The sequence below is a fragment of the Cynoglossus semilaevis genome, chromosome 19, assembly GCF_000523025.1.
Source record: "Cynoglossus semilaevis isolate Cse_v1.0 chromosome 19, Cse_v1.0, whole genome shotgun sequence".
Classification (NCBI taxonomy): Eukaryota; Metazoa; Chordata; class Actinopteri; order Pleuronectiformes; family Cynoglossidae; genus Cynoglossus; species Cynoglossus semilaevis.
This window is the reverse complement of record NC_024325.1, coordinates 9,898,859-9,912,110: the sequence shown is the minus strand read 5'-3', so window position 1 is coordinate 9,912,110 and position 13,252 is coordinate 9,898,859. Positions and strand designations below refer to the sequence as shown.

Below are 13,252 nucleotides of genomic sequence, written 5' to 3'. Positions count from 1 at the left end.
TCTCCTCCAGAGTAACCTTATCCTTCCTATTCCGCGGTGTCTCACTACAATATTTTCTGAATTCATTTCAAGCTTTATTGGTCTGGGAATGGGGATGGAATTTTCTCTTCATAAAATTTTCATTAGTATCTTTTGAATATGATCCCGCTTGCTCCGTTCCATATTGACTAAATTGATTTCTCACACATGAACGCCATTCAAGGTTAAAATGCAGCTTCTTAAAATGTTACAAAGGGCGAGTCGTGTCCCCTTCCCCCCACGCCGACCCTGACATTTAGCACGGCAGCAGACCGACAATGAAATCTGAACCGCCTCTGTGATCACTGTTTTATGTGGCTTGACTTGATGGAGGATATTATTGTTTGTACGAGAATCGATTGTTTAGAGCGGTAAGACGTTATGAACTACAGAGATGTGAAATGTCAGACGTGGAGCACATCAGTTCAGATTTCATGTTGGACTTGATATTTCTGTATTACCGCCACAGCAGATGTTGTTGTGAAATACACCCTCAAATCAAAAAGACAGGCTGATTACAAAAGGGAGCGAGATGTCATTGAAAGGAAGCAGAATTTCTATATGCACATAATATAGATTTACCTCACAGGTGTTTTGTTCATTCCTTTGGACTGCCTTTTTTTACTTATACAATACCCAGAAGGCAGGAAAAATATGATGACTGACACACTGTAATGTAATCATGCTCAGCCCTTATTAAGTACTATCAATGGTATGTTTAGTGCAGACATAAATTGTAAATTTTGTGTTATATTTTTTATGTTGTGTTGTTATTCATGTTAACTGTGCAAGGACATTTCACATTTTGAGGAAGTCTATCATGTCTGTAGAAACTACTGGCAAAAATAAATGTTTTCTACCACACCACTTGGGGGCAGTGTGGCGACATTTCCCAGCAGTGTGTGCATCTTACCTGAATAGGCAGCGCCAGCAGCAGGGTGTCCAGGTACTGGCAGGGTGCTAGACGTCAATGGAGGTGGTGGAGGCAAGGCTGCTGGAGGAGCGAACATATTGGGGTGATGTGGGTGCGGCGAGGACTGCAAGGCAGGTGGGAAGCTGTGGGGGGCGCTCTGGTTAGCTGCCAATGGCAGGGGGAAGGCGGAGGCCGCTGCTGCTGCACTAGGAGGGGGTGGGTGGTGGGGGAGATGGAAGGAAGGACCAGGAGGCCCGTGGGGCTTGGTGCCTGGGGTACTACTTCTGCTGCTGCTGTAGAAGGAGAGAGAGGAGCTGTGTTAAATCAGTCAGAAATGAAAAGCCAATCCTGCACACTCCCTAATCTCTGCTCTGATGCTCATTTCTCAGTGCAGTGTCTTCACACCTTATCTGTCCTCCATTTGCAAACACCTCCGCACATCTCACTTGCGCTTCACGGAATGCTGTGTGAATGTGATTTGCGAAAAAAAAACAACAACCCTAAAACACATTCACACAGTAGCGTCAGATGCATATTAAACGCCACTGGCAAACAACACACAGAGCATCTGTCTTCAAGCATCTTCAGTTGAAGCACTTCCTCCAGAGCCCGGTAGTGCACGTGTGAATCAGAAATAGGAGGCAAAGAAGAGATGCTGTGCAATTGTAAGCAAAAGTCTTTTGTAGGGTACATCAGTACCGTGTGTGTGTGTGTGGTGTGTGGTGTGTGTGTGTGTGTGGAGGGGTGTTTCCCAGGGGCAACCACAGAGAATGTGTATCCACAGCTTCACATGCTAAGCCTAAAAGCTCATTTGCAGCGCTCTTTCTTTGGTGTGGGCTGTAGCCATGATTATTCACAGTAGGTGCCAGGCCTTGTTGGTACACAGCCAGCCTGGCAGAGCTGGCACAGAGAGGGGGAGACAGGAGCCAAGTCCTCAGAGCCTTTGAAGCAGGGCTGTTTCTGGGACCTACTGGGTTCTGAAGAAGCCAGGCTGGAGTCCTGGGGTCTCAGTGAATCTCAACAATAACAAAAACTGGGCTCTGTTGTTATTTGCAGTCTCATTAAAAAAGTTAATCAAGTTTGAAAGTTTCTTTTTTATTATTATTATTTTACAAAATTAGTATTTTTCTGAAAAATATTATTTTTACAGTAGAGAGGTCATCAACTTTAAGCCCCATATACCAGTACTGGACCATGAGTCTACTACTAGGCCACACAACGCACTACACTGTTTAACATTTTGTTCTTATTTCATTGTTTATCAGTGTGATTATTTTTAAAATTTTATATTCTTCTGTGTTTGTTCAAATGTTCCAATAAGTCCACAATTAAGTGAAAAGGTGTAAAAATGTTCACGGAGACCTACTTTACAATGAGGAAAATGATGTCCACTGAGAAGACAAGCCTACAACTGTCTCAAAGAAAATGTGACTAAATGTTAAGGTTTGATTCTGTAATTTGCAGTTCTATTCAATGAAAATTACGGACCAAAATATGACCTTCCCACCATCCCCATGATAAGGTCTGACTGACTGTAAATGATGGAGTTACATATAAAAGGGTTCAGCCTCACCTGTGACCGTTAAGGTTGATGCTGTTGTAGGCAGACAGGGGTCGAGGATTGCAGCGTGATGGGGGCCGGTGGGGCCCTGCCTGATTAGGATGCTGTTGGTGGGAGTGGTGTGTTCTCAGGGTAGGTGATGGTGGATGTGGGTGAGGGCTGGGTCTCGGTGGTGGCTGGGGGTAAGAAAGCAGTTCAGGCTGGTGCTGGGGTCGAGGAGGTGGTGGCGGCGCTGCCTGGCGGCTCTGGACCGGAGGCAGGTCTGTGGCTGTCTGAGGCTGGGGATGAGCCTCTGAACGTGGGGGCAGGTGTGTAGGGGGCACCACCTGGGTAGGGCCGTTTGTGTGGCTCCAGGGAGGGGACTGTGGCCTTGGCCCCGAGGGCTGTGGCTGAGGGACAGGGAGGACCTCCAGCGGTGAAGTCTGACTGGGGTTGTTGGAAGCAGGAGGTTGAGAGTCTTTGCAGCTCTCCTGGCTCCTTTCCTGACTGCGCTCTAGGCCTGACACCTTGAGGAGGCCTGGGCCTTGAGGCTCCTGGCTGCCATTGGAGATTGCACTGATGCTAAAATCTGGACCTGGAAAAAACAGGGAATGGAAGATGTTAAAAAAAATGGGTCTTATGAAAATAACATGATGCACAATAACACAATAAGAGATTTTCTCTGTTTTTATTTGGTAAAGACATGGTATTTTTGGTTTAATTTTCTCTCACATGTTTGACATCCAACATTTGAGAAACACTGATTTAACTAATGTCACATGAAATGAGGCACCAGATGTGGCGTTTCATGCTGTGGTACCTTACATTTATTTCTAGAAAGGTTGCTCAATGTCAGGCTGCTGCTACGCTGCTGCTGCACATTATACACATTTATGCATGTAATTAACTATAATTAATAGCTCCATACAAAGTGTGAATTAATCTGGAGTCCTAAAAACAACTCTTGTTCAATGTTGAAATTACACAGAACAACAGCTATTAAGCTCTATCCAGGGTATTCCTCTGCAGGGGGGCGCCCTCCTACAGAACAAAGTGCTCAGAAACCCACTGTCAGCCTGGCTGCTCCAGAGACATTGAGGCTCATGGGGGATGACAGTGCATACATAAACTGTAATTAACTCTCCCCAAACCTCAGGAGGGTTTGCGGGCAGGAGTGTGGGCTCCTCCTACTTTAGCAAAGCCAGCTAAATCCTTCACCTGCCAAAAAAGGGGCAGATGGGACCCAGCTCCCCAGGGCAAAGACAGCAGTCTGCTGTGCGGAGCTGCAGCCTGTCACAGTGGCCCTCCATCTCACTGACACACTACTCCCACCGGACCAACTCCACTAACGGGCTTCTACCAGAGCCTCACTCATTAGCATTAAAATGCTAAGTGAGGTATTAGCTGCCTCAGGTGCATGTGCTTGTCCTCCTGGGTCAGGGAAGTAATTCCTGGTACAGGATCACAATCAATATCAGCAATCAACAGCTATTGACTCTGGCTGCGTGCGTGAGGTTATAGGGATTTCTGGCAGCCAATCAAGAGAGAAAAAGCTCCTTTTTGCTTCAAGTGTTTTTCCAATAGAACCTAATAGGCATCTTTGGGCAAGCACAATAATAACAAGTCTCTACAATGGTGCAGAGATGTCACTCTTCACATCTAACTAACCCTCACACAGGAACTATAATCCCGTCTCTGGAAGGCTGCACGTAAGACACCTCCCTGTTCAAGGCTCACATGCATCAATGAGCAAGAAAGCCTGGCAGCTCTTTACTCCATCCCGCTCACCCATGTCAGTCTACTCCACATACAAATGCTATTACCGGTCAAGAGAGACTGCTGCAGGCAAACATCTTTAGACGGGAGACGAGAAATTCCCAATTCTCAAATCTCCTGCTGCTGCACCTCCGATTCTCTGAGGTCCACGGCTTGTTTTGAAAATGTGCTAACGTGCTAAAAAGAAGGCTTCTATTCTGGTCATAATGAAGACTCTAGGGCCAGGCGTAGTGGGGGTGGAGTATACAACAGCTTCCCTCCCATGAGGGTTCATTTGTCAGTCTCCTTCATCCCTAGAAACAAATAAGAGCAATTCCCAGTTGGTTCACTCCAAATGCGAAGCCCTGCTTTTCCTCAGTACTTTAGTCAGATTTTGTGGTTTCTAACAAGCAGGCCTTCCATAGTGGTGTGGTACAGTAGAGAAAACACACACGGCCTGTGGGTGTTACAGTTCTTTGGGGAAACAATGCTCAAGGCTAGATTTAAAAGGTAAATGGGCTATGGGAGGAGTTCATCAGGGTCAGCTGTGTATCTCTGTGTGTGTGTGTGTGTGTGTGTGTGTGACAGAGGGAGAGAGAGCCAATTATTAAAGATAGATGTCAGGGGACCAGGCATAGCCCTAGGGGGATTACTTATTATCCCATGGTGAACCTCCCAGCACACAGCAACCCTACACACCAGACTGCATCATGTAAATATTGTGCAGCTTCAATTTTAATCTGGCTGATCAAAACCTTACATGATAACACGGAAATGGGATCCAAGAAGAATAATGTTGATGTTAAATTTGTTAATGAAAACAGCAGTGAAGAAACACAACTGTAATCAGTAGATAAACAGGCTTTCTTCCCCCCTACTCTTATCATTTCCCTGCTGCGGTGAAGTGCAGAACCTGTAAGTCAAAGTTCAAGTTCAGTAAAGAAATGTAATATTTGAAAATAAAATACAATATATACATTGAGGTAAATGATATAAACAAAGGAGTCTGGTGTGCAATGAGCAATGGATGTAGAACATGAAACAGCCCTGACCTTCTGTCTAAAGGTCAGAGGTTTGATCTCAAACTCCTCTAATCTACATACAGATGTAAACCTTGGACAAAGCACACTGTCATGTGGTGCAGAGTTGCAGGCAAACTCTTTGGGTTTTGTGCATTTGGAGACTGAATACACATAAAGATAAGTATCCAAATGAACTTCAGTTCCTATAATGTAAATGTGTCAGATGACTGCAGTAGGATGTAGTGCAGGGATTGTAAGCAGTGGCATTGAATGTGCAAATATTTGCAGTATAATATTTCTTTGTCATTATGATATTTGCATATTGGCACAACTGGACTACATTCTGATCTGTAGAGAATTTTTTTAAGTAATCTAGAATGTTATGTTAAAATTTGATCAGTGGATACACCCTGACCCATATGGTCACCAACGTACAAGTGACTCACTTCATCTGAGGTGTTTATTTGTACATGATGGACTACGTATGTGTGGAAACAAAGAGCTGATGCAAGGCTACGTGGGCCTCTGTGACACTCCCAGGCGTCTGTCACTTGATGTCAGCCCCTCGGCTCCATTCATCTCAAAATAGCACCCAACACTCTCAAACTCATTTATGGGATTTCAACCAGGCAGGGGTCACATAGCTCTAATCACACAAAACCAACAACCTAACAAATAGCAGCAGCCACAGCACTGACATTTGAGCCTTGACCACTGTGTGTGTGTCAAAGAAATGCAGTGCGCTGTAGTAAAGTGCTCTGAGTGTTGAGCCTGACCTGATGATTAAAGGGCTTTAGGGGTGAGGCCCCGCTCCCTATGTTCTCCTCAGGTTCCATTTTTTGTCAACCAGCTTACTTTTACGTTCTACACTTTTTTTATTTTGATTGAATATCCACAGTACCCATAATGCAACACAAATTAAATTATTTTCTAAATGAATAAAATAATTTATGACAAATGAAATAATCATCAGCAACATTTGCCAACATATTTTACTGGTTAGTTCTAAAAACCCATTTAACAAGGATAAAGTAAGAGTTACACACTGAGTAAACATTATAGCATTGATGTTCGTGGACTCAAATTAAGGTTTAGTCTTGTCTGGTTAAAAAGACAACAAAGAAGTGCTACAGGAAGTACAAATGCTGACAACAATTGTCATTTTCATTTGGCCATCTCTATTTACAGCATCCAGGCTGCCAGGCTTTTGTAGTCACTGTACTGGAGGCAGCGGGGCTGTGACAGCTGTGTGACTGCTGAGTGCACTGAGGAAACAGGTGCTGCTGAGGCGGGAGGGTAGGACAGGTCTGAAGGGAAGGGCAGTTAGCTGTGCTTTGTGTTCTTGAGGGTAACAGGTGATGCAATGAGCAGTAACTCTCAGGTGCTGATTGCATGTCTCTCCTGTGCCAGTGTCATGCTGTAGCAGCATTAATGATGAGTCCTAACACAAGGGAGGGCAACCAGGAACATTTTTGCTGAGAACATAATATATACACCGTGTTACAGGTTGGTAAAATTCAGTTTTGACAACACTCCATCACACTGATGTGTAGATGTATTTTCACAACCGATCCTTTCATTTTGTAGTAATTTGTATTTTTGTGTTACATTAGCTTCTCTGACAGTACTTTTATATTACCGTAATACTTGTTCTAGCGCTGCCTCACCACACGCTCTCCAGACGTAGTTCAAGGAATATATTGACACGACAATGGCATATGTGCAGTATATTAACTTACAGGCATTGGGTAGCAGTATATAATATGTGCAGTGATCATGAATCAATTGCAATATTATGCAATATGCATTCAAAACTTAATATTTCTAAATAAACCTTATCTTTCAACAGTTTCTTCTATTTTCTTTCTTTTCCCCTATTATTATACACATTGTTTGACAACAAAATTAGTTGTAACCGAGCAGTAAGTGTTGACATGGCTCTGACAGTGGAGTGGTTTATGCTCCATATGTTCCCCAATGAGCTCTTTGCTGAAGGATCGGGTTCTGTTTATTTGTTCTTAATGAAGACTGCAGTGGTAATAATGGCAGACATCTTTCCCTCCCACACAGAGAACAATAAACAGCCGTCTGTGAGTTCTGTCAGCTCACTTTCTCTGGTTCCCTAACCATACATGTTAATGAAAGCTACAGCCTCAGCTCTGAGACACACAGTGCTAATGTGCTATAGACTAGCCTGTTTTATTAGGTACACTACAACAACCCTCGGATGAATGGTTGTGTGGAACTTTCAAAGTTGCTGCACTCAGGAGACTCTGTGCTCCTTGATTAAATCCCCTTGGGTTCATATTAGTGGGAGACATCTGAGCTGAAGGTGCTCTGAGTTTTCTGATGTATTTATACAAATGCCAAAAGTGCCATCTGTTCCCAAAGTTCAAGTCCCTTAACCAAAGTATTTCTGTCATTCAAATCCCATAATGCAAATGTACAGAGGCTGCGGATGACTCTCAGTTTCAGCAAATTCACCTGACAAGAGAACCTTCACAAACCCGTAGGTAAGGATTACAAAAATAACACCAAATTAAAACGTTGGAAATATACTGAGAACACGAAACCCTCCAGTAGTAACCTTCCTGGAACACTGCTCCCTGATCACTAAGCCCAGGCCTCCAGAGAAGCTCTGCACTAATAGTTCATCATCTGTTCCTTCTTCATCTCCCAGGCACTTCAGAGCATCACCTGCTCCTAACGTAGCACCTCTGTACCCTGAAATTCACCCTCATGTCTCCAGAGTGTCTAAGCACCTCACAGCAAACAGATGTTTATTGGACGTTTCCCATATAGGAGCTCAAAGCTGTGGGGCCCCCGACAATGATGGACGCCTCCCTGCTTGCCCTCACCCTCTCTGTCATGTCAGCAACTCCCTGAAGCTATAGCTGGGAGGGATATTGGTTTACACAGCCTGGACACCCTGCTGTGTGGAGGGTCTAGGACTGGAGTTGTTTTATTAGTGCAGGACTCCCAGGGGTGGCTGGATAAGGGGAGTGGAAAGCTAAACAGAATTAAAGATGGGTGTTTGGGTGAGCAGGCCAACAGTTCTGGCTGTGGGTGCCTGACATTTGTAGTCTTTCAGTGAGAATTCCACAGTGTGCTGATATCACTTCACAGTAACACAAACCACTGCTTTAACAAGCTGTGATTGAGCAAGAGGCCAGGGGCAGGCAGCTGGCCGGGGAAAGCTGTTAAGCCTCCTCTATTAACATCTATATTTCACAGCTGCCTTGTGTGGGTTATGACTTTTTTTAATACAAATTGTGAAGCCAAAGGAATTGTGCATACAAGTGATGTCATCTTTGCATAGTTCGTGTTGCTGACCATACACAAACATCTTTCACTTAAACCTGGCCTCCTATTATTACATAGTACGTTAGTGTGACCTGCTGTGAAATGGTAGCATTCATGGGTAAATAGTCTTATAATGCCACTAAATATCCTGAGCTCTTCACACAGACGCGAGACCACAGAAGACTAGCTGCCAGACCACAGAGAATGAGCCCTCAGCACTGTTTACAGTATGACATACTGCAAAAGGGAAATAAAGAAGAAAAACATGCAGAAAGAAAAAAAGGAAGGAAACCCACTCTGTCCCGTCTCCTACCTTTGCTAGTATCCATTCAGGCTCCATTCATTTTGTGCCTGGTAGCGGTGCCATGTTCTATCCCCTCTCTCTGGAGTCATATTGAAGCCATTTACTATCAGAGAGCTGCAGCGACAACACTCTTCCACCCACAGTAGCTCTGATTACAGATGCTCCTGTAATGGCTCTTAACTGCCTCTGCGTCTCACTCTTACTGCTCCCTTTGCTCCCCTATAGCAAGAGGAAAATGTGCCTAGCTGCTTAGGCAGCCCCTGAGGTGTTTAACGTTTGGCCAGTTTCTCCCCTTCAACGTTACAGCCATCCAAAAAAACAAAAAAACACACTTTTTACATGCTCATGATGATGTTAGGTCGTGCTTCGGTGGCAACAGAGTCTCATTCCCACCTCCCCTTTGGAGAACAAATCTTTATATATCCCTGAGGTTGTCAGGCTAGAGGGACCATAACAGGAGATGAGCTGGGTCAGGGACTCGACGACAGGCGTTCTGGCACAGGTGAACATAAGAAGGGGTTGGGCAGAAAGGGAGCAGATTTGTTCTGTCAGGGCCTTCTGTGTAAGGCAGCCCTCGGGGGAACACTTGTTGCCCATGGCTGACAGATCCTCTGCAGGTTTGGCTGTCAAGCCCAGGCTGAATGAGGCAGCGGCATGAAACAAGGATCCAGTCCACTGCAGTGGGTCAGCAAACACTGTCACTGTAGTGTAGAACTACACACCGAGACAAGGCAGCTGTGGAAGGAAGCAGGCCATTTGACCTGAAATATGTCATATGTATATGAGCCCACTGATGTGAATCACGTGCTTAGATAGCTCTACTCGAAGGAAGGGTTGTTCTTATACAGTAGGAATGTTACTGTGTGTATGTTGTTGCCTGGGGAGGAATCACAGTGACATGGCTGCTGCCAGGACAGTTAACAGCAGATCTACTGCAACAGGCTGACCCTTGGAGGCGCCAAGTATGTGGTTCCTCTGGGAATCGAACCCTTGACTCTCTGCGTGATTGATGTCTGCGATCATGGGACTGAAGAAAAGTCTTTGGGGTTGCAAGAAATTTATGATGTCAAAATGTTGTCACAAGATAAAGATATTGTTGTTGTATGACTACTATTATTATTAGCTGATAATTTGCTTAATGCTGACTCTTTGTCAGACAGGGTTAAGAATTAGTTAAGGACGCCATCTTAACAACTAGAGTTGCCCAAATATGTCACATTACTAACACGAACACCAGCAGGTCGTTCAAGTATGTAATACAGAGCAAAGATAATTAAGTCTAAAAACAGCAACCGAATACTGAACATTCAGTATTCACTATGCGTCAACACAACTCAGGCATTTCTGAGCAGGCAGAGTGGCAGCGCAGCATCTGTTTCTTGTCAGTCACCGAGCAGCTTATGGATTCAGAAGAGAATTGGCCTTTAAAGCATCAGACTTCAAACACACACATGATTAAATTTCATTCACAGTGACAGGCTCATAAAAACCAACAGTCAACTGTCTAATTTTCTATTCTCTCATTTCATGCAGGCACACAGAGAAGGTTGTGTTTACGTGTTTCTGTTTCCAAAAGAATAGATCTAATTTTGGTTCCGTGTTTGTTTTATTCTCTGATACGCTCTTAAACTATCAAGTAGCCACTAAACCCACAAACTGGGCTAGAACATCAAGGCAGGCAAAACCTGCTGCTCAACCCGTCAGTCTCCGCAGTGACGTACAGAGGAAAGTTTGAAACCAAAGCAGTTAAAAATGACAGCAGAGTCAACAAATGAACAGCAGATGGAACGGATACAAATCGTCACACAGCGTCACTCTGTCATCTGCCAGGGATGAAACCATTTTACATTGACACAAAAACAACAATCTCCTTAATGGAATGCTGCAACAACCAGTAGACGCCAACATTTTGCTGACATCGCAGACAAAGCTACCAAATTCAAAGTCAAATTTGCCACGAACAGACAGTGATAAATCACTGGTCTAACAATATGTGCTCCAATGCTTACTGGTTTAATATCAACAACAAATAATCAGAAAAAAGTCAGGTGGTTTACAGATGAATCATGAGAAATAAAACAGTACACAAACATGGTAGACAGCTGCAGAAATGTGGGCATTTCAAAACACAGTGGATAAAGTGCAGTACCACACTATTCAGGCTGATGTAGCCTGAGCTGTTAGTGTTGGCCTATTCATCGAAATGGGCCGTACCAACCTGCCAGTGGGAAGGGTGAGGGGTGAGCCTTGGTGGTCTCCCTCTTTCAAAAATCCTCTATTGCATCAAGGGTTGTTGTCACACAGTTCATCTTTTGTGTCAAGTGGAAAAGGCCCGGTTTCACTCTTCATCGTTCTCACTGTTTCCTCCTCTCTCACTCTTCAGCCAGAAAGCCGAGCACGAGAGTAACTGGCTTGAAGCAAGGAGAGTGACAGCTCAAGCTGACACACTGACGCACAATGAGTTCACAGAGGAGAGTTACACGCAGGGCTGTAAAGAGAATTCGGTCCCAAGAGAGTCATCAGTCTGCGCCTCTTTCACTCTTTTATTTTATTTTTTTTAAATGGGGCCACCTGGTTTTGTGTACATCCACACCACACATTCCAGACTGCTTCTGAGGATCAGATTTAATACAGCCTGTGCTGAGTGTTAAGGCTTATTCCACTGGGGCAACGGCCTGAATGCAGGGATCAAATGTCTTAAAATCTGGCAAAAGTATCCATTTGCATGTAGCTCGGTCTCTTTCTAATTGTTCACTGGCATTACTGAAGCTGCCGATGAGTCTACATGAATGTGTGTGCAAGTGTGTCAAGTGCCATCTTATTACCCCATGCTCAGGTTTCACTGCAGTTGGATTAGAGGGACACCCTGGGCCCCTTTAATGCTGTTAATGGCTATTGCCCCTCTCTTATCCATTTATACGATCTCTCCCTGCCTTTAGCCTAGTAGTATGGTACGGTCAGGTTTACTAATGTGGTGATTAACCTACATCACTTACATAAAAGCAGGTAGGGAGGTGTAAATGCAAGCCCAAGTTCTCAATCTCTACTGGCATCCCACTTTTCCGCATCAACATGCTTTTCAAAATAACACTGCAAATTAGCTAAGGGTTGCTGGCAGGCCCCACAGTGGTGAGCTACGGCTGAGGACAATACTTGGCAAGGATGGGCTTGAGCAGGGAGGGGGCTGGTTGGGATTTAAGCTGTTTATTTGAGCTGCACTCTTGTCCAAACAGTCAGCTGCCTTACCGCTCCTTCGTCAAGCTTCAGAGCTTAAGCTTGGATTGTGGTGTTAGTGTGGAGAGAACAACTTGATACCCCCCTTTGGGTAGAGGCTGCCCTGAGCTTCGGTTACTTTACGAGAACAATGCGGGCTCTGTCCACGGCCTCCTACTCTGCAAAAGACATGGGCTCAGACAGGCTCACTAGTGTCAGACATGACCAGGGGATTCATACATCACAACACCGCAGTGCACACTGACTGAGCACTAGTTAAATGGCCCAGCAGAGCCCTATCTCAGTGCTCTAAGAGCTTAACCAGATGAACAGCCTATACCGGTGCAACGGCCCGTTTGCTCCTGGCTTTAAAGCCCAGCAAAAATAATCCCTTGCGGGATTTTGGTTTTTGTACAACAGTATTTACAGTAAAACCTGACACATGTAATAAAGAGAGGATGTTGAAACCCCAAAATCAAACAGCTCCCCTTTGGTGCAGCCTAATCTATAACAGATGGTGACAGTCTGATGGACGCTGATGGTTTTGGGCAGGACTCTAAGAACAGTGGCCAAGAGCCAGAGATGATGAACCACAAGATGGTGATAAAATTGAGCTCTGTGCAGTTCATTACTCTTAGTTTAGATCAAATGCACATGCTTTGAAACTTGGCTTTCCAGAATACACAGGGTCCAGACTGAATTAACCCTGCCTTTTCCACCCGCTCTGCTCAGAAGTCTGCTGCACTTTATGCTATGATTATACTACCTTATCTACTACCTTAAGATTATACTCAACACCAGGTGGCGATGTTGCACTGAGCGTTTGGCAATAATTGATTCCAAGAATTTCTTGTACCTGCTTTAAAGCAAGGGGGTGGGCTGGCTGTGAAGAATATAATGAAGTGTTGTTCGAGTGGAATTGATGCCAGTGAATGTGTGCCGAGCGCAAAAACACATGCAAGGGATCTATGGATTGCTGCTAACAAACCAGGATCCTGCTCTGTAAGCCCTCTTTAATCTGCCCCGTGGCTCATCAGAGCTTTATTTCTCTTCTGCATATTTATGAGAATTAAAGAGGGTGAGAGTAAAACATAAGATAACCACTTCACTTGTGGGACGAATTTAATCCTCTCTTTCATCAGTCCTGGCCAGAGTATAGGACTTAGCACTTATAGATTTTATTT

General features: G+C 44.5%; 1 protein-coding gene across 10 annotated transcripts in view; it reads right to left on the bottom strand.

Moving 5' to 3' along the window:
* auts2a (activator of transcription and developmental regulator AUTS2 a) overlaps positions 1-13,252 on the bottom strand; it is a 224,219-nt gene that overhangs the window by 11,748 nt on the left and 199,219 nt on the right. For 7 of the 10 annotated variants that reach the window (XR_003052957.1, XM_025065798.1, XM_025065799.1 and 4 more), the window contains 2 exons: positions 2,505-3,066; positions 932-1,224 (listed from right to left, as the gene is read on the bottom strand). Coding sequence is in view for 9 of the 10 variants with exons in the window: in XM_025065798.1 (XP_024921566.1) it covers positions 932-1,224; positions 2,505-3,066 (855 nt within the window). In the remaining variant the exon portion in view is untranslated. The remainder of the gene's footprint in view (positions 1-931; positions 1,225-2,504; positions 3,067-13,252) is intronic. The other 3 variants (XM_025065800.1, XM_025065801.1, XM_025065797.1) reach the window with 1 other exon arrangement.